The sequence below is a fragment of the Xiphophorus maculatus genome, chromosome 10 (assembly GCF_002775205.1).
Source record: "Xiphophorus maculatus strain JP 163 A chromosome 10, X_maculatus-5.0-male, whole genome shotgun sequence".
NCBI classification, from domain to species: Eukaryota; Metazoa; Chordata; class Actinopteri; order Cyprinodontiformes; family Poeciliidae; genus Xiphophorus; species Xiphophorus maculatus.
Window position 1 is genome coordinate 9,389,947 of NC_036452.1, and position 23,827 is coordinate 9,413,773.

The 23,827-nt window shown below is 35.5% G+C and overlaps 1 protein-coding gene and 1 pseudogene across 1 annotated transcript; both read right to left on the minus strand.

Annotated features, from left to right (window-relative positions):
* Window positions 1-5,464: 5,464 nt before the first annotated feature.
* On the minus strand, window positions 5,465-8,869 carry LOC111609917 (annotated as a pseudogene).
* A 7,355-nt stretch (window positions 8,870-16,224) lies between these two features.
* On the minus strand, window positions 16,225-22,776 carry LOC102223344 (5-hydroxytryptamine receptor 3A-like; the record flags this gene model as incomplete). The annotated part of the gene is made up of 11 exons (XM_023341215.1): window positions 16,225-16,272; window positions 16,678-16,800; window positions 17,867-17,940; window positions 18,052-18,177; window positions 18,515-18,725; window positions 19,117-19,277; window positions 19,489-19,658; window positions 20,940-21,049; window positions 21,189-21,233; window positions 21,948-22,093; window positions 22,731-22,776. Coding segments are annotated over 11 exons (1,260 nt in total), but the record flags the coding sequence as incomplete, so codon positions are not given.
* Window positions 22,777-23,827: the final 1,051 nt, after the last annotated feature.

Below are 23,827 nucleotides of genomic sequence, written 5' to 3' on the forward strand. Positions count from 1 at the left end.
CCACATGGTATATGGACCGGGAAGCTATGGTATATGGACCTGGAAGCTATGGTATATGGACTGGGAAGATATGGAAGCTGATCAATGGTTTTTGTTGAGATGGAATGATGACTCTGAAGACACCAGATGGCCTCGGACTGTGAAAGGAAGGATTGTGAATCCAATGCCAGGAAATGTGGTTTGATACTTTCAGTAGCCACTCCTCAAGGCTATGAAGTCATCGTATGAGTTCAAGGAATTTGGTAGCAAACGAGAACAACAAAGGGATCGAGCCATTCCATGAACAATGCTCCATGCAAGAAGAACACGGTAGGATATTGGAATGGTAGTTCTAATCTGAGTTACAAAAGAGTAAAGGTGTGAAATCTAGCCCAACCGAAGGGTAAAGGGCTTGAGTTACTCTTCAGTCGGGTTTGCGTGAAAAAGAATCCTCCCGACGGGAAAGGTGTTAGCGTTGCCCTTCGGTCAGGTTTGTGTGAAAACGAACCCTTCCGACGGGCAAGGTGTTAGCTTTGCCCTTCGGTCAGGCTTGTGTGAAAACGAACTCTCCCGACGGGCAAGGGGGTTAGTTACCCTTCGGTCAGGTTTGTGTGAAAACGAACCCTCCCGACGGGCAAGGTGTTAGCTTTGCCCATCGGTCGGGTTTGTGTGAAAACAAACTCTCCCGATGGGCAAAGGGGTTACTTACCCTTTGGTCAGGTTTGTGTGAAAACAAACCCTCCAGACGGGCAAGGTGTTAGCTTTGCCCTTCGGTTGGGTTTGTGTGAAAACGAACTCTCCCGACGGGCAAGAGGGTTAGTTACCCTTCGGTCAGGTTTGTGTGAAAACGAACTCGCCCGACGGGCAAGGGGGTTAGTTACCCTTCGGTCGGGTTTGTGTGAAAACGAACTCGCCCGACGGGCAAGGGGTTAGCGTTGCTCTTCGGACAGGTTTGTGTGAAAACGAACCCTTCCGACGGGCAAGGTGTTAGCTTTGCCCTTCGGTCGGGTTTGTGTGAAAACGAACTCTCCCGACGGGCAAGGGGGTTAGTTACCCTTCGGTCGGGTTTGTGTGAAAACGAACCCTTCCGACGGGCAAGGTGTTAGCTTTGCCCTTCGGTCGGGTTTGTGTGAAAACGAACTCTCCCGACGGGCAAGGGGGTTAGTTACCCTTCGGTCAGGTTTGTGTGAAAACGAACCCTCCCGACGGGCAAGGTGTTAGCTTTGCCCTTCGGTCGGGTTTGTGTGAAAACGAATCCCTTCCGACGGGCAAGGGGGTTAGTTACCCTTCGGTCGGGTTTGTGTGAAAACGAACTCGCCCGACGGGCAAGGGGGTTAGTTACCCTTCGGTCGGGTTTGTGTGAAAACGAACCCTTCCGACGGGCAAGGTGTTAGCTTTGCCCTTCGGTCGGGTTTGTGTGAAAACGAACTCGCCCGACGGGCAAGGGGGTTAGTTACCCTTCGGTCGGGTTTATGTGAAAACAAACCCTACTGACAGGTAAAAGTGTGAAAACTAACCAACTAAACATGGGTTCTTCTCAAGTGACCCACCTCCTCCCCGACTGCTCCCATAAATGACCACTGGAAAAGGCCTTCATCACCCCCACTGCTGATTGATGACTACAGTGACCCTACCATCGGGCTCAGAAGCCTTCCTTAACAAATGCTGCAGGTATTTTGCTGTTATTTAAGAGGTCTTTTGAGTTTTTGAAAAGTGATGAGTTGTTAAAGCGTTTGACCTTAAACCTGCACCCGTCTTGTTGTCTTTCTGTCCTGTTCTCCTTCAGAAATCCTCCTGGATCATCTGGTTTTTCATCTCAGATTTCACCCTTCATTGGACCCCAGTTGACTAACGGAAAAGGCCCTCATCGCCCTGACGACGACGGAAAAGGCCCTCATCGCCCCGACGACGATGGAAAAGGCCCTCATTGCCACGACGACGACGACGGAAAAGGTCCTCATCGCCCCGACGACGACAACGGAAAAGGCTCTCATCATCTCCTCCATCCCCTTGCTGATGGATGACCTTAGTGACCCCACCATCATGTTCAGTAGTCTTCCTCAAGAAGTGCTGCAGGTATTTTTCTGTTGTTCAAGTGATAGTGGTGTGTTTTTGAAAAGTGACAATTTCCTTCTGAGTTGAGGGTTTTACCTTAAACCTGCACCTGTTCTGCTGTCCTTCAGAAACCCTCCTGGATCATCTTGGTTTTGTCTTGGATTTCGCCCTTCATTGCCCCCCAACCCCATCAGCCCACAGAGCAAAAACATTAATCAAACTTAAAACATTCATCAAAATGACTTCAGTTTATCTTCTTTTTTTCCTTTTTAAGTCTTCAGTCTGGTACTTTGGCTTCATCTAGACATTGTTTATTTTCTTTCTTTTTAATGAGCAATTTTGTTTAGACACTTCATAATTTTTCATTTTTATTTTAGATATTTAAAATATCTTAAAATTTCAGTGTCAAATGTTAGAATTTAATGTTTATTGATTTTTGAGAATGTGCTCTTGTATCATTTTAGCGTTGCCATGGTTATGGCATTGATTATGAAAAGGCTTAGACTGGTTTATTGTGATCTGTCTGTATTTATGCTGCCGTTTTTCATTTTCTGTCTCTACTACATTATTTATTTAAACTATTTTTGTTTTTTCAGTTATTTTTCTTTCCATAGATTCTACACTTGGTGTGGTGTTCTGATTGGCTATGGTTTCTTCCTGGAAGAGGGCATTGGCTGACATGATGCTGCCATCACCTAACCGTTCTCCCTCTCCTTTTCATTTCCACAAACATGGAAAGTTCTCCTGGATCAGTTGACCTGTTGTTGTGTCTCTGTGCTCAGTCTTCTCTCATCGCCGGTCGGTCATGGCAGATGGCTGCTGGTACTGAGCCGGGTTCAGGTTCTGCTGTAGGTTTCTTCCTGGTAGAGGGGAGTTCTTCTTCTCTGCTGTCGCTACATGCATGCTCTGTATGAGGGACGGCTGTAAAGTCATCGACTCAACACAAGTGATTTGCTGTTGCCCCCTGCTGATCAGATTTAGTGAATGCTGTAAGTAATGACTCCATACAATCTGCTGGGTTTTGTTTAGTACAAACTTTTTAAACTCCTTTCATAATCAGCTGAGCGTATTGTACTAGCAATTGGAGTACATGTAATTGAACTAAAATTATTTCAAAGTGCATTGAGACAACATTTGTTGTGAATTGGCAATATATAAAATTGAACTTTCAAACTAACAAATGAGCCCCACCAATAAACAATATAAATATATAAAACCTCAACAACCAATACAAGAAAGTTCAAACCCCAAAATAGATACCAAAACATTTAAAACCCCAAAAGTAGATACCAAAACATTCAAAACCCCAAAAGTAGACACCAAAACATTCAAAACCCCAAAAATAGACACCAAAAGGTTAAAAGCTTATATCTCTAAAGTTAATTCACAACAATGTTGTCAAGGCATTTTATGAAAAGTCATTTCAATTTAGTCAGATTACTATTGATCCAAGTTACTGATTCACTGGGTTCAGTTAATTATGAAGTAGTTTAAAAAGTTTGTACCAAACAAAACCCAGCAGATTGTATGGAGTCATGACTTGCAGTATTCACTCCTCCTGGCCAGCAGGAGGCGACAGCAAATCACTTATGTTGAGTTGTCGACTTTACAGCAGGCCCTCATACAGAGCATGCATATTGTGACAGTGGAGAGGAAGAACTCCCTTCTAACAGAAACAAACCAACAGCAGAACCAGAACCCGGCTCAGTACCAGCAGCCATCTACCATGACCGACTGGTGCTGAGACAAGACAGAGCAGAGTGACGACAACAACAGGTCAACTGATCAGGAGAACTTTCTATGGTCATGGAAGTGAAAAGGAGAGGGAGAACAGTTAGGTGATGGCAGCATCATGCCAGCCAATGCCCTTTTCCAGGAAGCAACCACAGCTAATCAGAACGCCAGACCAGGTGTAGCTTCTATGGAGAGAAAAATAACTGAGAAAACAAAAGGTTTAGTTTCTAACACACTGACTTCTTCTTGATTTATAGATGAGTGCTAAATGGCTGAATTATGAATTTGTCTCCAGTAACCTTTTACATTTGTAGCTGCCGTAATATTGATTGACATCGTTTGACCAAACTTATTTACAAGTGATTTTAATTTCATACTTAATGGAAACACTGCAAATGCAAAATTGTTTTTATTTTCCTCAATCATTGATATTTTCAGGCTAGTAGCCTAGCTTTCCTATACTGCTTTGCAATTCACAGAAATGTCTATGTTTCACAAAAACAAATGCCTGTCCTTTCTGCATGTTCTACATATGCATTTATGATTTGATTTAACATTTTGTTTCATCTGGAAATATGTTACTTTTTTTCTCTTATTTTCATTATTATGGATTGTTGTTGTGATGTTGGTTTAGATTGATTTATGCGATTAGATATAAGTTTTCTATGAAGCTTGGGTTTTGTTTTTTTGTTGTTTTGACGCTGATTTTTTGTTTTCTTTTTAAATGTTTTTTATTGTTAATTTTTTTCTCCTCTTTAATTAGCTTTTGTATTACATTTTTATTTTCTTTTTTATTGTTTCTTGTTTTTTTTTTATGTCTTCAATCATTGGTATGATACCTCCTCACTTTTCCTGGACAGAACATATAGAGGACCGCCTCCCTGGCAAGGAGGGGTTGCAAGATAACTTTTCCTACCAAACACAGTGATATCATTGCAGGGTAGACAAGGGAAATGCCGGTAGGTTTTTCGTATCTTGCTATACGTTTCTTTTGTTACGTCTTCCAGGATAGTGTTATGTTATGTCTTATGACTGAGGAGGGAAATGTGTGTTGATTAATATTAAATATTATCATATGTATTTATAATCAAAAGGGGGGAAATGTGATGGAAAAATAACATTAAGGTCACCTCTGCTAGTCATGTTATATGAATGATTGTGAACTCTCACCAAAAGAACTATTTGGGTTTCATGTAGAAGGTTGGAAGTTGTTTTCTACAGCTGCATCAGAACCAGACTGTCTCACCCTTTGTTGTTAATTCTTTATCTTTGGTATAAAACTCATGTGTTGTCTCTGCCTGGCAGAGCTTTTCACCCAGACCTGCTTCATTACTGATTGTCCTACAAGCTCTCGGTATTGTGCACAATATATGAATAAACCTGATTGAGTGATTTCACCTGAACAGTGCTTGGAAATAGTATTTTTTCCACGACAACACATTTGTAATGGAAATGGTGCTAGAGACAGAAACGCAGTGAGTTCAACACACAACAAAAGAGGAGGAATATTTACAGGATGAAGTACAATTTGAGTTACAAAGGCACTTATTTAACATTTAGGATTAATAGTTTTGTATTTGTATGGTACTATGTGCTAATTGTTTTAACAGTACAGTGTAGCGCACACAACATCCTCATTTCCCCATCACACACATATGGTTCTATGACTTATCACACTGTATGACTTTCATTTTTATTTTAATATCTCTCAACATTTAATAACTGCAATGGCTTGATATGCAAAATAAAGACACAATCTGATTGTTTAAAAAGTCGCATTGTTTGCACCTGTTTTTATATGTATAAACCTTCAGTTTGTGAAATGTTTCATTTAATAAAAGAGAGGCAAAGCAATCTCTACACATTTATCTAACCTGGAAGTGTTTAACTTTAGCAAATTACATCTTCATGTCCTGTCCACAATGATGGATATGACATGGCATATTGCAAAAATCTTGTTGATTCTTCCAGCCAGTTTGGTTGTGTTGAAGAGGAATCACTTTCTTCATCTCCCTCAGCTCACGTGAAAACATCTCCAATGTCAGTGGACCCTCCGTGTGTCGGATTCTGGTATCCTGCAGAAATAGTTGAGGTTTTTCAGAAATGTTTTTGAATGGACCTAATGAAACTCAATTTTATTGTAAATATATTCAGATCCCCTGATTTTTTTATTTTTTTATTTTTTTTACAGTATTCTATAATGTACCGGCATACTGTTTTTCAACACAAAACAGTACCTGTAAAGTAGAAGGGAAACTGTTTGGATGAAAGACTTGGACTTGGTTGGATGAAAGCCCCTTTACTTTTAATAATAAGTAAAATTTAGTGCTAAAATGAAGGATATGAACTAATCTGCTCAGAGTTGCCTTTGATTAATAAAAACGGGAACATCTTTAAGTGTACTGTATTCCAACTTTATCGATTCTTGCATTTTGCCACTGCAATGTAATGTTTCCTGCTCTTTGTTGTTTCATGTTTTTGTCATGTAAATGAATTCGACATGTAGTGTTGGTGAAATGTGTGGTACAAATTAACTTAAAACTTAACCGGATGCTTTCAAGTTAATCACATTAGAAAATAGACTACATTTATGTGTAATTTATCTTGGTATAAATGCAGCCGTTCTCACAGGACTCAAAAGGAATGCAAGGAATTTGTAGCTCAGGTGAAAGAATCTATAGATCGGATATTTATTAATCAGGTACTTCACAAATCTAGTCTTAATGGAAAAGTGGCGAGAGGAAAACTATTATTGAAGAAACCCACAGGAGCCATGTACTGAAAGTGATACTGCAAACATGTAGACTTTGTTCCTATTGGATGAAACCATAGTATACAGTTTTGGCCTAAATATGAAATTCTCTAAATGGTGTGAAACTAACACTGCACATCATGGTAGAACATGGTGGTTGCAGGCGTACTGGGGGAGTCTTTCCTTCATTCAGGACAAGAGAGCTTAATCTGGGATAATTCCAGAAAAACTTTTAGAGATTACAAAAAACTTGAGACTTAGGTGGAGGTTCATTGTCCAGCTTTAAATATATAGAAAGAGCTATAATGGAATGATTAGATCAAAGTATTTTCATGTGTTAAAAAGATCCAGATCTAATTTTAGTGCAGAATATGTGGGAAAACATAAAACTGATCTGTCTGCACATTCTTCATATAATGTACTGAGCTTAAGTGATTTTGCCCAGGTGAATTGTCAAAAATGTCCATCCCTACATGAGCCATGATAGTATTACCCAAAACAGACTTGCAGCTGTTTTGCATCACAAACACTCTTTACGCATTGTAAACAATTTCCTATTACATGACTAAAAATAAAAAATACTCACAGGAAAATATAAATGTCCAATTATCTTCCAGTTATGGACTGTCATTTTGCAGAACAACCACTCATATTGTGTTATTCTCTTCTGGATCTTCGTTGTGTGTGTGATATGGCCATAGCGGCTTTTCAGGTATAAATCTTCTGCTGAGGTGAAAAGAAGGTTTCTCAGCAGGAAGAAAAAATTTAATTTATGTGGCATGTTTACAATAAAACATGGTGTAAAGTTGCCAAAAAACCATTTACAATCATACATGTTTGAGAGGAATGTGATGTTGCAGGTTTGCATGTCAAAAGGAAATTTGTACACATGCATCCTGCAGCTAGTCATCACCACTTGATTGTTGCTAAACTCTGTGGTGCCATTGAAATTAATCTTGAGTTAGGGACTTGAAAGAGACTTTTCCTTTTCTACCCTGTAGGGAAAAATGTATCTCAGTCATCACATACAATGTTCTGTCTCAAAGGTGCTTGACTGTTAAATAATAAATATGTCATTTATATACTGAGTGGATAAGCTTACATCTCCTTAATAGTTATATATGGCTTCCACAAAAGTTCACTTGGAACGATGACTTTGTCGATTCCACAAAAGTCATCTGGAGACCTCCTGATGTAGTCGTTGGTCCATTCCTACAGAGGAAAAAAGAGAAGGCAAGATTAGGTTAACAGTCATAACTTCATATTCTAAAACATATCTTTTAGGTAAATCTTACCATTTTAACACCAAGATGAGTCACAAAAGTCTGGTCAACCTCTTTCTGGTAAAACAAAATTGAAACAGAATGAGTGAAGAGGTTGCTTACAGCTTACTGTACAACACTCAAAGAAAATGTGATCAAAATTAGCTGTTATGAAATATTAAAAGTAGCAAAGAGGCTAAAATGTACTGGTGTATTGTTTTTCACATGTCAAAAAACAATTTAATGTAAAAACAAGCATAAACACATGAAGATAAAACATGAATGCAAGATATAGCCTAAATCTTGTTTAAAGCCAGGCTGAATAAATGAGTATTCAGTTATTTCAACAGAATCAAGACAGTGCAAAGATGAAGGTAACACATTCCTTAAGCTCTGAGGATTCTTCCCTTTTGATTTCTGAACATTAAAGAACCATCAGCACTCTTTTAATATAAAACAAATTCACATTGGGGTGTAGATACACAACATTTCTAGGGGGATTTGCAGACAAATTCAGTCCATTCTACTACCATGTTCTGTTATCCACAGTGCCTTCTAGTGGCAGGTGTGGAGAACTAAAACAACAAATACATCAGCTTTTTCTGCAAAAATACTGAGAAGCTACGTATTTAGAGAAGTGAAAAAAATGTTTCTCTCATGAGTGCAGTGTGTGTAACCGATGTCCGTCAACAGTTTTTATAATTAAATTCAATTGTTGTCTGGGGTGACCTTAGTAAGAAAGGGGAAATTAAAGGTTGGCAAATCACAGTATCACACTAACACTCTCTCATTATGTTGGCTGGAAATGTTACGAGGCAGAGTTACTGCTTCTTTTCATGAAAAAGGAAAAACAATGTGCAAGCTGGAAAAAAAAACAGACCTGAGGGAACAGGTTTAACCCATGAAGGGAGGAAGTTTTATTGTCAGAAGCTGTGTTCAATAATGAGAACAAGATATTTGTGATGGAAGCTTGAAATCTGAGCCAAAGAGGGTCAGATTTCCCAAAGAGTGGAGGATGTTCATCAGCAAGTAGGATTATTTTGATTGCGAGAGTTATCCAGAAAGTACCTCTCTCAATGGAAGACATCTATTATTAATACAGCAGTTTTTTATTTATCTGCTTTTGGTTTGATTTCCAGCTTAGAAATTAATGCACTGCATCTTTCTTTCAATGCATTTTGCAATTCAGATCTCTCCATTTTATATTGTGATGTTAAGCCAAATGTGGAGGAATAACCACAGGGCAGCAGAACTTCCTGGACTATAATCCTAGACTATAGTTCTTTGGGGCGTGCTGTGGTGGCGCAGCGGGTTGACACGCCCCACGCTTGGAGGCCCTAGACCCGTGGACGTCGCGGGTTCGACTCCCGGTCCCGACGACCTCTGCCGCATGTCCTCCTTCAAAAAATGGCGCCGGCTCAGCTGGCTGCCTGCAGCCACAGCTGTAACTGCGAAATAATTTCCCTGCTGGGGTGAATAAAGTAAATATTATTATTATCAAGATTGCCTTTGATGTCAACACTAATGTTGCAGGAGCTAAGGTTGTTTGATAAAATAAAAACTATGCAATGTGTTTAATTTTTTACAAAGCAGCTACATAAAATAATAACCAACAGGTTGTACTGCAGTGCTATCTATCATAAGAAATACATAATTTAAATGTTTTTTTCAAAAAGCTAAAAGAGTTAGTTACTGACTTTCAAATTGTACGTGTGGAGGAAACGTTGTAACAACCTCTCTCTTGATTATTTTAATATAGTAGAAAAAAACATAACTTACAATATCCAGAATGGGCCAGGGATTTACTGTGAGAACCACTTCAAGAGGGTGGTTATGTTTTTTGACAGACAGTGCCATGGTGTACATAGCATTGTCTTTGCTCAGGTTAAGGTGTTTCACAATGTCATAATCTGTACATCCCTCACCTGGACGCCAATATGTTTTGGCCTGAGATAATGTTTGCAAATATGTTAGTGCAAGTCTTTTTTTTTCTCCCACCAAACCAGTGGGATAGAAAAGATTGCTTTAGTAAAAATATAGCTAAATGTACTGAATCTGAGTTCATTTGCAACAACAATGTAGAGACAGTTTTCCCGAAAACAGAAGCTTTAACTTGTACTTTGTGGCTGCTTTTTTCCCGCCATCCTGGCAACGACTCCACCTGTCAGAAAAGAAAAGCAGACATTTTCTTATCTTTCAATGCCATAAAAATACAGTTTATTATCTTCTGTATCAGAAGACTTGATTTTAGAACATCATTAATCTAGTTAATCAGCTTCAGAGCTTTGTAAAGCAAAACACTTAAACACAGAACAGCTTCTAGGAGCCAAAGAACCAACTCTGGCAGAACCACAAAGGGATCTGGAGGCTCCAAACTGAATGGCATTAATCTTATTGTTATTAAGGCTAAGAAAGTTCAATGTCATCTGTGATTTAATATCACATATAAAATTCAATAGCTGTTACACTGAATATTTGTTACCAAATTTAGTCAGATAGATCTACACTGCAAAAACACAAAATATTACAGAGTACTTTTGGTCTTGTTTCAACAACGTATACATTTATTTGGCAGATTATTTCATTTATGACAAGACATTTTTCCTCATGTTATGAATTATATAATCTACCACTGGAACTAGTACTTTTTCTACAATTTCAAGGAATTTTGGATTCAAAACAAGGTCCTGTATCTTGCTTAAAAGTTACCTATAAGTTACTTTTGTCCTGTTACAACTGTACTAAAATATTTACACTGCAAACTAGACAAAAAATATTTGGTAATATTTTATGTTTTTGCAGTGATGTCTTTTTTGGAAGAATGAAGGTGGAGATTTTTTTTAAAACTAGACTCAGGAGTTAGCATATACAAAATTAACAGAAAATAGATAAAAATTGACGCAAGCAAAGAGGACAATCTCAATTTAAGCCAAGCCCTAATTCAAAACAGATTTTTGTGTTCAGATAATATAGCAGCCGGTAAAGTGGCCCTGAAAATTATGTGTTTAGATTCAACATCCCAAGAAAAACATTATTAATACTTTACAGGTATTGGCTCTGTAGGATTAATCAGAATTTGATTGATACAGACAGGGTATGTCAATATTCAACAAAATCAAATGGTTTCAATTACAGTGACTCAATGACAGACACTTTAGAGCAGCTTTAAAAGTCCTCATTCATCTAATATTAAAAACTGGGCAATAATTATTAAGATCTTCTATGCATCACACAGTAGAAATATGTCATTTAAAATCCTGAAAGTGAGCCATACCACTATATTTAAAAAAAAGCACATTTCAAACAACAAACATTTACAAGCACTCTATGAAAAGGTTTCAACTTACATAGTAGGAGGAGCAGAAAGTACAGATTTGTGAACCTCATAGCTGTTGGGCTTCAATATGTGTCTTAATCTGTCCTATGAGTTATCAGGGGATTCTTGTGTCTGAACACAACCAGAACAGAGCAGGAAGTGTAATGATGCTAAATTTGCCTTTCCAAATGAACAGAAGCTGCCGGAAAGGGCCAACACCCTAAGCACTCAGCTGTTTGTCATAAAAGGACGTCTGTCCATTCGAGCAGATAAAATGATAAAGCCACAGCTTTTACATTTTATGTTTCAACTAATTGACAAAGTATTGCTGAGAAACACTCTAGTACTGATGGTCAAATAATTGTTGCCTTCAAACAGAGCTACTTATTCTTATATTATCAGTTAAGTTGGAACAGTTCTTAATGTATTTGTAAGACAAAAAGTTTTTTTTTCTTCCATTTTTTTATATTGTGCAGCTAAAAGGACACAAAATCTACTAGACAACTTTTCCTTTCCAGTTCAATCCAGGATTTTATTTCTGAAAGTGCTAAAGTGAGAACCGAAAACAGAGTGATGGCATTGAATCAAGCATGGAACACCAAACTCAGGCAACTATGCATAAAACAAGGTCAAACCAAGACAAAAATAGTTGTTTGGTCGGGAAGTTGTTTATGATTATGATTCTTTATGATTTTTTATTAAAAGCTATCTCATTTATCGATGAGGTGAGTAGATAAAGTAGATAAAGATTCTTACACAAAGACAGAATACATTTTTATTCAAAGTGCACTAAACGTAAATGTCCAATTTCTCAAAGCAAACCATTTGAAGCTGCAGTATGTAACTTTTATAAAAAATTAAAAAATGTTCCATACTGCCACCATGTTGTGACAGTATAGTATGAGACAGATCTCTTGCACCTCCTCCCCGAATTACTATTATTGTCTGAAGAAATGCACCACTCCCAACTAAAAACAGCCAATCAGAGCCAGTAGGAGGGTCTTAGCACTGTCAATCACCCTCATGTGCTTTTCAATGCAGTAATGGCAGAGAAACAACTTAATGATACAATAAAACTGTTTATCCACCATCATCGGTGGCTGTGCAAATTAGCCCAAGCATTTATGAAGCTCTGCTAGCTGCAGGTTATCACAGAGCAAGAGAGTGATGGAGAGGGGGGGACAAAAAGTTTTGATTTTGTCACCTCAAAAATCATAATAATAATTATAATAATAAAATGAATAGAATGAAGTACAATATGGCTGCCTTTGTTAAGAAGCATATGAGTCCTCTCAGACAAAAATCATCTCAGCTTACTTGAAAGAAAGAGTAGAAAACAGATGAATGGGAGAACCAGCTTCCTCTTCTCTGATCTGTGATCTGCCATGGGAGACCAACACCCTCTGCACTTATATCTTATCAGTGACCATCATTGATTTTACGTTGAAAACTTTCACTTATCATTTTCATTGTGGTCGTGGTCAGTAGCACTTTGCCAAGACAAAATATAGATAGATGAGCAGCCACAAGATGAAATAAGAAAATTAATATTCAGTTTATTGACCAGAACTGCCCTTTCAGGAGGAAGTGAATGGAGACATTTTAATGCAGGCATTGGTTTAAAATCACATGAACGTTGAAAGTAAAGATTTTACTTTGAAAGGTTTATACAAACTGAATACTGACTCACAAAGTTCTTTGCTTGTTCAAACAACTTCAATTTTGTTGTCAAAACAATATCTGCTTGCTTTAATTGGCAGCTACTGTTCAAACATCATAGACTGAATGTAATCTAAAGGAATAATAAAATGATAATACCAAACAATCTCTAACAGACTGAATAGAGATTCATGGATGCAAAACAGCTTTCGAAGGATCTCAAGTACAACTGCAACACGAGGCCAGTGTACCACAACAAACAGCTCATGTAGCTGTTTTCAGTTTCTCTAAAGAATCACAATATTTTGAGAAACATTGAGAGTATTTTATGAATTGCTGTGTTCTGGTGTATCATAATTTTACAGAAATTAACAGTTTTGTCCAGGAAGTAGATTCTGTATATATCTGGGATCCATTTAAGTATAAATTATCTGAGATGGCACAACAGATTTATTTATGAAAAAAATGAATCTCAAATCGCAATATGAAGTTTTGAAGTTTTCAGCCACAGAGTGGCATACTTCAGGGTTTTATCCCCATTAATTTTATGTTAATTGCTTACATCTAACTTTCTATTGATTCCCTATTTCCCATCTGTAAATCAATAAAAAATGAAGTCTCAATACTGATCATCATTTTTCAGTGCGGCACACCATGGAGGCTTCAAGAGATCCGGAAACTTTCCAGACTGAAGTCCATAGTCCTCTCTATGATTATGTTAAATGTTTTTACTGAAATCATTTTTTGTTGGTCTATTACGGTATTTTTAAGAAGAAACTACAATTAGTGTATTTCTAAAGCTGTAAGCCATATTAATCAGAATCAATGTAAGTAGGCACTTAAAACATGTCATCCTGTGTGTAATATTTGGCGAGGCATATAAATACTTTTAGTTTACTCTTTCTGAATTCTGTTATACTTGGATGGAGATTATGAGTTTTAGTTTTTAGATTATGTTACTGAAATAATTTCAATATTTGTTTTTGAAATGCACTTCTGTATACTATATTAATGGCAGCACCAACAAATAATCAGTTCATTATGCTAAATTTGGAGAAAAATGTGTAAGTTTGTCATAAACTCATTGTTGAGTACCTAAATACAAAGATGAAAATTGGTGTTTTATAATGAGATTTTTTATTTATTTATTTATTTTTTATGATTAATTAGGCTCTATTAGCAATGTAGCAATACGTATTGCTACGTCCATTAGAGCTGATTTTAATGGTAATTTAGCAGGAAACCAAAATAATAGGCTGGTGACAAAAAAAAGTATAGGAGCTGGTAATGTCACAAACCACAATAAATTAATTAAACAAATAAAGTTGCAACACTTTCTTTCTTGAGGACTCCATAATTCAGGCCACATAACCAGATAAATTATTATTATAAAGCTCACATGGGAAAAGTATCTGAACACAATTTTCATTCTTCTTTTTAAAAAATTACTTTTACCTTAAATATACAAATAATTTAAAAAAAAGCTACATTTAGAAATCCAATTTTTATTCATCTTCAAAGTTCACAGACACAATAAAGCAAAGAAGAAAAGCCTCTCGGTATTTCCTTTCAGTTGTTTTATTGGACCGTCTATCAAGGCTTTCACCAGCAACATGATTCCAGGAATTATTTTACATTTAGATGTTAAATAACCACAGAAATATATTAGTCATTTTACCGCATTTATTCCAAATGCAGAAATTCACTCTCAGTCTGCAACACTTTTAATATGCTGTAATGGACAGCATGACGTTTTATTCAATTTAACAACCCATCCAGAGGTTTTAACATGTATACAACAAATGGAACTGCATTAAGACCACGAATGGAAAAGCCATTAAGCTAAACAGTGAGGGATAATGCTTTGCTAATAGCAAAAATGTGTACTCTTGTAATTCAAATGTCGTCTGCATGCCAAATGTGGTGACCTTGTATTTAAAAACTTAATCACAATAATGTAATTTCACATAGTCAGTGTAAGATAATCGATAAATGATAAAGTATCTAAACAATGTAAGTGATACATACAGACACAAAATTAAAATATATTGAAAATATTAGAAGTTTTTTGTCACTAATTTTAGAAACTGAAACTCGTAGCTTCATTACAAAGAGTGAAATATTTCAAGCCTTTATTTCTTGTAATTAGTACAATACATAAATTGAAATGTTTCTATTATATTCTCTAAGTCATGGGCGGGCAATTATTTTTCCATATTTGGCAACATGAGAAATTTGAACTTTGTTAGAGGGCCATACATATATATATATATATATATATATATATATATATATATATATATATATATATATATATATATATAAATATTTGCTTACAAGTTTCATTCTACATGAACAGTATTTGATGAATGTTGGCAAAAAGCACTTAGAAATCTTAACCATGTTTATTTAACTTAATGTAAAACAGCAGCATCTATATAAATTTATAACCAATAAAAGGAAAACATATCAAAGTTTGGAACACAAAATTATCCAAGTGTGTAACATTTATGACAGCAATTTTGAAAATATTTGAAACATCATTGTACAAGTTTTCAAAGACCAACATTGCATTATTTATTTATTTTTTGCTAATATTCATTTATTTGGATTTTGATGCCTGTGAAGCGTTGCTCTTTTCTATTCAGAGTACAAAACTTAAAGCTAGTTTAAACTCAAGTCCAGTTTTTTTTTTCTCTCATCTCAGTGTAACTAAACCAAAACTGCTCAAATGAAAACTCCAGTGTTAAAGCAAACATTTGAGAATGAACCTTTATTGATTGATTTTCCCACTCAGTTATCTTAGATCAGACAACATTCTCTTCAAATTCAAAAATGTACACATTTGCAACAAACTTTTATTATATTGATATATTTTTGTCTGCCTGCTTATTTATTCTCAGTTGCCCTTCATTGCAGTTTCATGGTCATAAACTAAATTCACATTCATGGCTTAAATTGAATCATGCCTGTAATTTATCTTATACACGTGTATTTTATTATGAGTTGGATAAACAGTTACCACAACATATCTAGACCTTTTATATGATCTAATTGCTTACGTAGATGTTTAATTTATATAAATTATGATTAAAATATTCAAAAAATGTAATAAGAAATAGGTAGAGCAAAATATTGGTATTTTCATGCAGGTAACAGTTCAAAATGATACCCAGTAAGTTATACATACACAATTGTGTTGCTTTAAAACTCTAAATACATCTGCAGAGACTTTTTTAGCTGAATATGTGCTAAATGAAACATAGACTGTAACTCTGTATGAATCTGACATATTTGTAAAAGTTTCTTGAGATTCAAGAAGTCAAAAATACTTTACTGATCATAAAGGGAAATTAAATAATGTTTATTTATTTATTGCTGCATGCATAACCAGAGTTTAAGTTAATTTGAATTGAGAAGTATCACATCAAACTTCCCTCTCCAGTTTGAAATAATATGTCCTGCATCTAAGCCTGGTGCTTCAGTACGGCAGACAGAAGGATCCTGCAGATTACCTGATAATGTAACAGGAGTGATCCAATAGTCTGGAAACTAATTCAAAGACATTGCATTAATACAGTTTTGAACATTGTCAGACTCCTCTTATCCTCCATGAACTTTTTTAACTGCTGCTATCAAGCAAATGGCGTCTCAACATGACAACCAGCAATAAAAGACAATGAAATGCTCTTCATCAAATTCATCAATCAAGTTAAAAACAATAGGAGTGACTGATTGTTTGAAAAATTGCACCCAAATTCACACTTATGTTATACATCACCAACGTGAACATGTTTAAGAGCTTTCCTCCATTTATCTGATTATGAGAGCCACACAGTGAAGATAACTAATAAAAACACAAACACAGTGGTTACATAAAAATATGTAAACATCTTGTCAATTTTTTTTGCAATTCCTGCCCAGTAGCTGGGCTTTTTCTCCATTTTGTTGCTCAGGAACGTCACAGATCTTTTCATTCCCTGCAGTTCGTCAGAGACATTTTCCACAGCCAGGAACACCTGAGTCAGTAGGTCGTGGCTTCCCTGCAAGAGCGATTCAGTTGGTGGACAAGTTTAACTACATTCATTTTAAAAATTAACAGTGGCATATGCATCTCTGGAAAAATTTAAGAGACAACTTTAAAAAATCAGTTTCTCTGATTTTACTTTTTATAGGTATATGCTTGAATAAAATGAACACTTTTATTCTATGAACTACTGACAACGTGTCTCCGAAATTCAAAGCAAACTTTTTGTATTTATTTGCAGAAAATGAGAAATGGTCAAAGTAACCAAAAAGTTTCAATGCTTTCATACGTCAAATAATGCAAAGAAAACAAATTAATATTCATTTAGAGACAATATTAATGTTTTAACTCAGGAAGAGTTCAGAAATCAATATTTGGTGGAATAACCAGGAGGTTTTCAATGGGGTTCAGTGCAGTGGTGTCTTAATTTTTTCCAGAGCTGTATATCCAAAACTCTCCAATTCAAGCTCCTCTGAAAACGTTTCTACAGTGTTATAACATATATTCCATAAATAAGCAATTTATTGTTTTGTTAAATAATTTATTTTTGTTTTTAGCTTTTTAGTTGCAGGTTTCCGACGTAATCTTGAAAAGTGTGGAGTTTATCTTATGTATTTTCCAGTTGTGGATAAATATGTAACTATAAATTGTCTTTATTTAAGTCCAGACCTAACATTGGGTCCCAAATGTTTAGTCTAAAACTAAAAAAATGCAGGGAGCTCTCTCTTTATGTTTGCTGAGAGAGCACAGTGAGGCAATTTTTTAACATTGTTGCTTTGCATGATTGTTGGGTTAATTGGGCTTTCTAAATTCTCCTTAGGTGTGTGTGTGTGTGTGTGTGTGTGTGTATATGCCTGGTAGTTTGTCTTGTGTCTCCATGTTGCCATAACCAGGGTGCGTACTGCCTCTCACCCAATGATTGCTGGAGACAGGCACCAGTTTCAATATTTACATCTAAATATGAATATTGATTGATAAGCTAAATCCCATAAACACATCAACAGCAATACTTTTTTCAAACCCAAATCGATTTTTCTTGTTCAATCTGAGTTAAATGTTGTATTGGAAGCTGTAACACTAACCTCTTTGTCAATAGATGCGTATTGATCAGCAGTTTCATCAAATTTGGATGCACAATGAAAGCATTTCTTTAGCTCTGAAAAAAAGTCAAGACAAATAAGTGGACATAGTTTTAAATACAGTACAGCCATATAATTAAATCATAGAACGATAAGCTGTGTTTAGATTAATATATGTTCATCTTTACCATGCTCTTCATTCAAACTTTGGGCATCGTCCTGGGACGCTGAGTCCTTCTCTATCAGATTGTTTACCACAATAGTCTCCAGGAGGCTGAGCAACATTAGTCCAAAAATCCCAAGGATGTACACCACTAAGAGGAGCCAACAACACATTAATAAAACACTGGGTCAGTATATTCTGCTCTTGGTCAAAATAGTGGGACCCTGTTTACTTGCGTCTAACCAAAGTCAGTCAAACCCTCTACTATTGTTAACCTTTCTCTTCTATTTGGTACTGTGTTCTTATTTCCTGTCTTTCCATGCCATTCAAACACAATTTAAAAGTTTAAGTTGATTTTTACCTTTTAGGTACTGTACCTGCTTCCCTTTTGTGTTCTTGTCCACCATCTTTGCTACACTCTCTTAACAGCATAAGTTACACATATAGATGTTATCTGGGGGAAAGTTCCCATATTTATTTATTTTTACCTAAAAGGGGAATTTTGCTTGATGTAAAAGGTAGGATCTCGATGAGGATAAGTTGCATCACAGTGACGGCAAGCAGCACAGTGATCTTGAAGCCGATCTTCTCCCCTCCACCATGTGGCAGGAGGAGGGAGAAAAAATCCAGACACAAGAAGAAGAGGATAGGCAGCACAAAGCTAGCAAAGTGGAGAACAGATTTTCTCTTCATTTCTACCTGTAAAAAGATGTGGGACATGGTTTGAAATACTTGTTTTTTGATTTAAGAATCAGCAATATTGGCATCTTTTTGTAAGTAAATTAGGCATGCTTAAAGCTTTGTACAAAAAGGAATATGGCTGTGAAGTTTATGAATATACCAAAAGTGAAGGGTAAATTTGCTGAGCCAAGCTGCAGAGATTAGCAGTAAATTCTTTATTAACCACTTAATTGTAGTACTTCAAAATTATTTGTACAGTATACATCATAAGCAGTAGGAATGCAAAAGTTAGCAACAACAGGAGCTTTAGCAGCAGTAACTGCACTGGAAAACAACCAACACAACTTGGCTCAGCAAAACTAAGACAATAAAAAATGTAGAGAGATCTCTGTCTGTAGAACATACTTACAGTGTAAACAACAACGGTTTGATTGTATCCATAATGGTTCACTGTAGAACTCTTGACATACATGTTGACAAACACCCACTCAAATTCTGTCGCCATTATTTCACGAGACCACTTTGATATTACTGAACTATCTCTTTCTACGTCAATTTCTAGTTCATGTTCTAAGACGAACAGAAAAGCAAGAAAACAACAGTTATTCTTAGAACAAGGCATCAAAATGTCAATGTCAATACAACATGTGTTTTAGATTTAATTTTCTATAGATTTCCAAATCAGAAAGTTGTTCTGGTGTGTGTTTTGTTTGACGTACCATTGAAAATTACATTTAAAATTTTGCTTTAGTTTAATTATACATAGATAAACTGAACTCACCTGCATACAAGTAGGACTTGAAAGTGATGTTACACTTCTGAATGTCAAAAGGGAATTTGTAAACATGCATCCTACAGGCGCTGATCACAATCTGGTCATTCCTATATTCAATCACCCCATTACTGTGTATTTTGAGAAAGGGGCTTGGAGGAGCTTTGTCCTTCTCTACCCTGTGAAAGAATAGATGATTGTTTGAAGTTTGCAATGGTAGATTTCAAATATTGAATATTCTAGGAACACTGCTTTTTAACAGCCAATAGCAAAAAAAATATATCTTTTTACACATTTATATTTTAAAGGTCTGTATCAAGAAGAAACTGACACTGAAGTCGAATTCCTTGCTTGTGTAAACAAACAGAGGATACACAAGGCTGAGCGAACATGAAGCACATAGACAAGAAGCACAGGAGTCTGAGTGGAGAGATTTTCCTAGTGGAGACTGTGCCAGAGCATGTGCTGAGATTTAAATCCTGTCAGCCTTACTGGGACCTCAGAATGCTGCACTGTAAAACATATGAAGGTGGTTTAATTTGAAAATGAAAGTCCACCTGCTGCCTTGAAAATACAATTTAAGTCAAGAAAATTTTATTGGTTTTAATTCAGAAATTAAAGTTTCTGAAGTCAATTTAACAACAAGAGACAAGTTGTCTAAACATTTTTTTTAGTTCATTACGCTTGAGTTGTGAGTTTTAACTTAATGATGCAGTTTAAATCAAATAATTATTTCACAATATGCAAGAAAAAAATTTCTTCACCTAGCTAAAGATCACACATTTCTCTTTTATTTTTACTCACAATATCAAGTTAAAATAACTACTTATTTTACTTTAGAATAATTTAAGTTCTTCGTTCAAATTGCATGAACAAAATTTCTGATCTGATAATGAATTCTGCTCAAAAACATTTACTGTGAATAGAACATTACCCTCAAGCTTTGCAAATTTAAAATAAACATTCGTCTTCACACAAGCGTCAGATCAATGTGATGCACTTCCACCTCAGGATACAAAAACATGCCGCTAAGCACTCTGGGAAATAGTTCTCCCCCTGTCTTTTCTTCATTCGATTTTTTTTAAGTGCTGACCTAAAATCTCTAGTTAATTCAACTGTTGGAGGTTTGACAAAATTAATAAAAAGTTAACACAACTTACTAATGTAAATTTATCTTTCACAAACTCACATTTAGGTTCAAAACTTGATAGATTTATTTGACTTAATGAGTAGAAGATGGTGGATGCAACTAAATGCAGCTGAAATGTTTACAGTGTGGTTCAAACATAATGCCACACTGATTTTGAGCAAAACTGTGGGAAACAAGAGGGTGTTCAACCATCTTACTGGGAAAAGAGTGGCTGTTAAAACACCCATCAGTGTAGAAGAAACCAGTTGGTGATTTAAATGCTTACTTTAAACCTAAGTCTCTCAGGACTCTACACTACATGTATACTCACATCTCTTCAATTGTTAAGTCTGGCTTCCACAATACCTCTGTGGGAACAATTATTTCTGAAATTCCACAGAAGTCATCTTTATTCCATAAAGCGTAGTCATTTCCCCACTCCTGGATGGAAAAATAAAATAAAATCAAGCAGAGTGAGTGCATGGAGCATGGTTAAATAAAGGATGCAACTTAAAAAGTATTAAATTGTTTTTTATTAAATAGCCATTTATGAAATGCATCTTTCTCAGAAATAACTCACCATGTAAATCCAAACATATGCAATGAATGTCTGATCTGTCTCTTTCTGTGCATAAAGAAATAAACTTTATATATTTCAGTTTGAAAGTTAATACAAGTATAGTTATGAACAGAGTAATGAAACTTGTAAATTGTTTACTTTATGTACTTTAACTTTTATGCCAGTCTTTCATAACTGCAGCTCCAGTTTACAGCCATGGAAAAAAATAGTAAGCATAAAGTAAAACTGCATCCTGTGATTCAATAGCTGTAACTTTTAGCAGCACCAACGTGAAGCAGGCATGACCGTCTTCAGCAGTTACTTTGAGATATTTGTGCTGATTTTCTGTGTTTAATTATTGACAGACATGGTATTGCAAATTATTGCTAAAAATGTCTCATGTCTCATAATATTTCCCAGACTGATGGACATTTGCCTCTCCAGTGTCCATTGTAATGTCTTTCCGACTTGGCATTGTCTCAACACACACTTGTATGCTCTGGACCAACAAACTGCTGAAATTATTGCTTTTCAAGAGCAACCACTTGCCAATTATGATGAAATAAAACGGATTCCTTACAGAAATGGCAATTGCTATAGTAAAACATAATCTAACAAATATATATATATATATTATTTAGGACTTAGCAATATATAATGATTTAACATGAGAATCAAAGTAAAAGAAAAAAATCGAAACTCAGAAATTCAAAAGCCCATTGTCAAAAGTAAAGAGTAAAAATAAAAAAAATAATTAAAAAAAAGAACATTATGGCTTACCACATCCAGGATGGCATAGACTATCATTTCAAGGTATAAGACTGTTTTATTTGTATGATCTTTAACAGGTCTGCTCATGGTGAAAGTTTCATTAGCTTTGGTCAGATGCAGGTGATCAAGAACATTCTGATAACTGCAGGTGGATGCTGCGAACAGAACAAAAACTTTATAAGAGAAAAACAGGAAAATCACAAAATGCAATCAAGCCACCATGTAATGCTTCGTGGGTAAATTGTAGTTTTAAGTTTAATTATATACTGTGTGCTGTAAAATTGTCAATTCCTCTTTAGCTTTTCATTCCATTCATCATTCCATTTCATTTGGTTTAGAAGATTTTTAGTGCATGGCTGTAAAGTGAAAGGTAAACTTTTTTGTCAAAGCAATGAGCTGGAAAGTAGCATTGCTTCATCAGATCTCATTCCTCCATTAATTAATGGAAGAAATTTCTGTCTCCTCGTGTGCAAAGCTGGTAAAGATTTATCTAAAAAGACCTGCTGCTGTTACTGCAGTTCTACAAAATAAATACACACCAGACAGTTTTCTCTTTTTTATTTGTAAAAAAATATTTAAATCCATTCAATTTCCTTTCATTTCCCAATTATTATTTACTGTATGGAGTTTTTTTTACTGGAAATTTGAAATAAGATCAATTGAATGCTGTGATTATAACACGAGAAGATATTCAGCTCTGATGCATTTCCTACTAAAAGGTTTAAAAATGGAGATTAACCCATGATTAGATTAAACACAATAATTTCCAAACAAAAAAGAAGTCAGGTTTACCTTTGTCATCAGATGTCTGGTTTGATGTTGAATTTGAAAAATGTGTAAATACATAATTTGTTGCATTTTCAACTGTCATTGAAAAAAATCACAGCATAAATTGGTTATAGATTTTATCCTTCATGTTAGACTTTTACAATATTTTCAAGACAACAATAATGGAATGGAATTTGTACAATAAAAAAAAAATCCATCAGAACAGATCAATTAACAGAAACTGGATTACCTGAAACGTCCTTAAAGCTCTGATTTGACATCAGTGGGTCATCATGAACATCTGGTGACACACAGCTGCCTAACAGAGTGGAATACATATTTCTTTCAGTATTTTCTGAATACACATTTATACCATCATGAATAAAAAAAATTTGTTGTTGGACAACAAACACTTGACATTTTTTCGCATGTCCACTCGATTTAAAATGATATACAACCTTTCTTTGGCTCTATTTTTATTTTTTTTTCAAAAGGAGTCTTTATAATGCGTGTCATTACATTTTTTATTAGCTCTAAATGTGTTAAAATTCACCCATTTTATTTTGTGTTTAAAAAACACATCAGTGATGTCTGGTCAACAGTCAGAGCTCCAAGCTGTGGCTGCCAGTGATCCATTTTGAACTGGTTCCATTCAGACATCTAAAAGTTTATAAAAAATATTTGGTATTTCTCATTTTTATGGCATAATTTACAAATCAGTGTATTGACACTGAGTTTGATTAAAATATGGACATTTCTACATTAGTAATCCACAGAAAAAATAGTGAAGCTATTTTTTTGTTGCATATTTGGTCAGATAGGCAACAAACACACAAAAAACAATCTGAATACATAGATGACATCCCGTCCTACAGGTCCACATCTTAAGGTAAAAGCTGTTTTGGAAATGCACTTTTAACTATAGTAGCACTTATCCTTGTGGCTGATTTAAAGTTTTATCTGAAATCGCACCGTTTGTTTTTTTTAGAGCATTATAAATGTATTTTTATATTTATCAGGGCACGCAATTAAGATTGTTATGAAATATTTATTATTCAGTTTAATCAAATGTTACCTGTGAATGGGGGTCAAAAATCCCCATGTGAACAGCATCTCTAAAA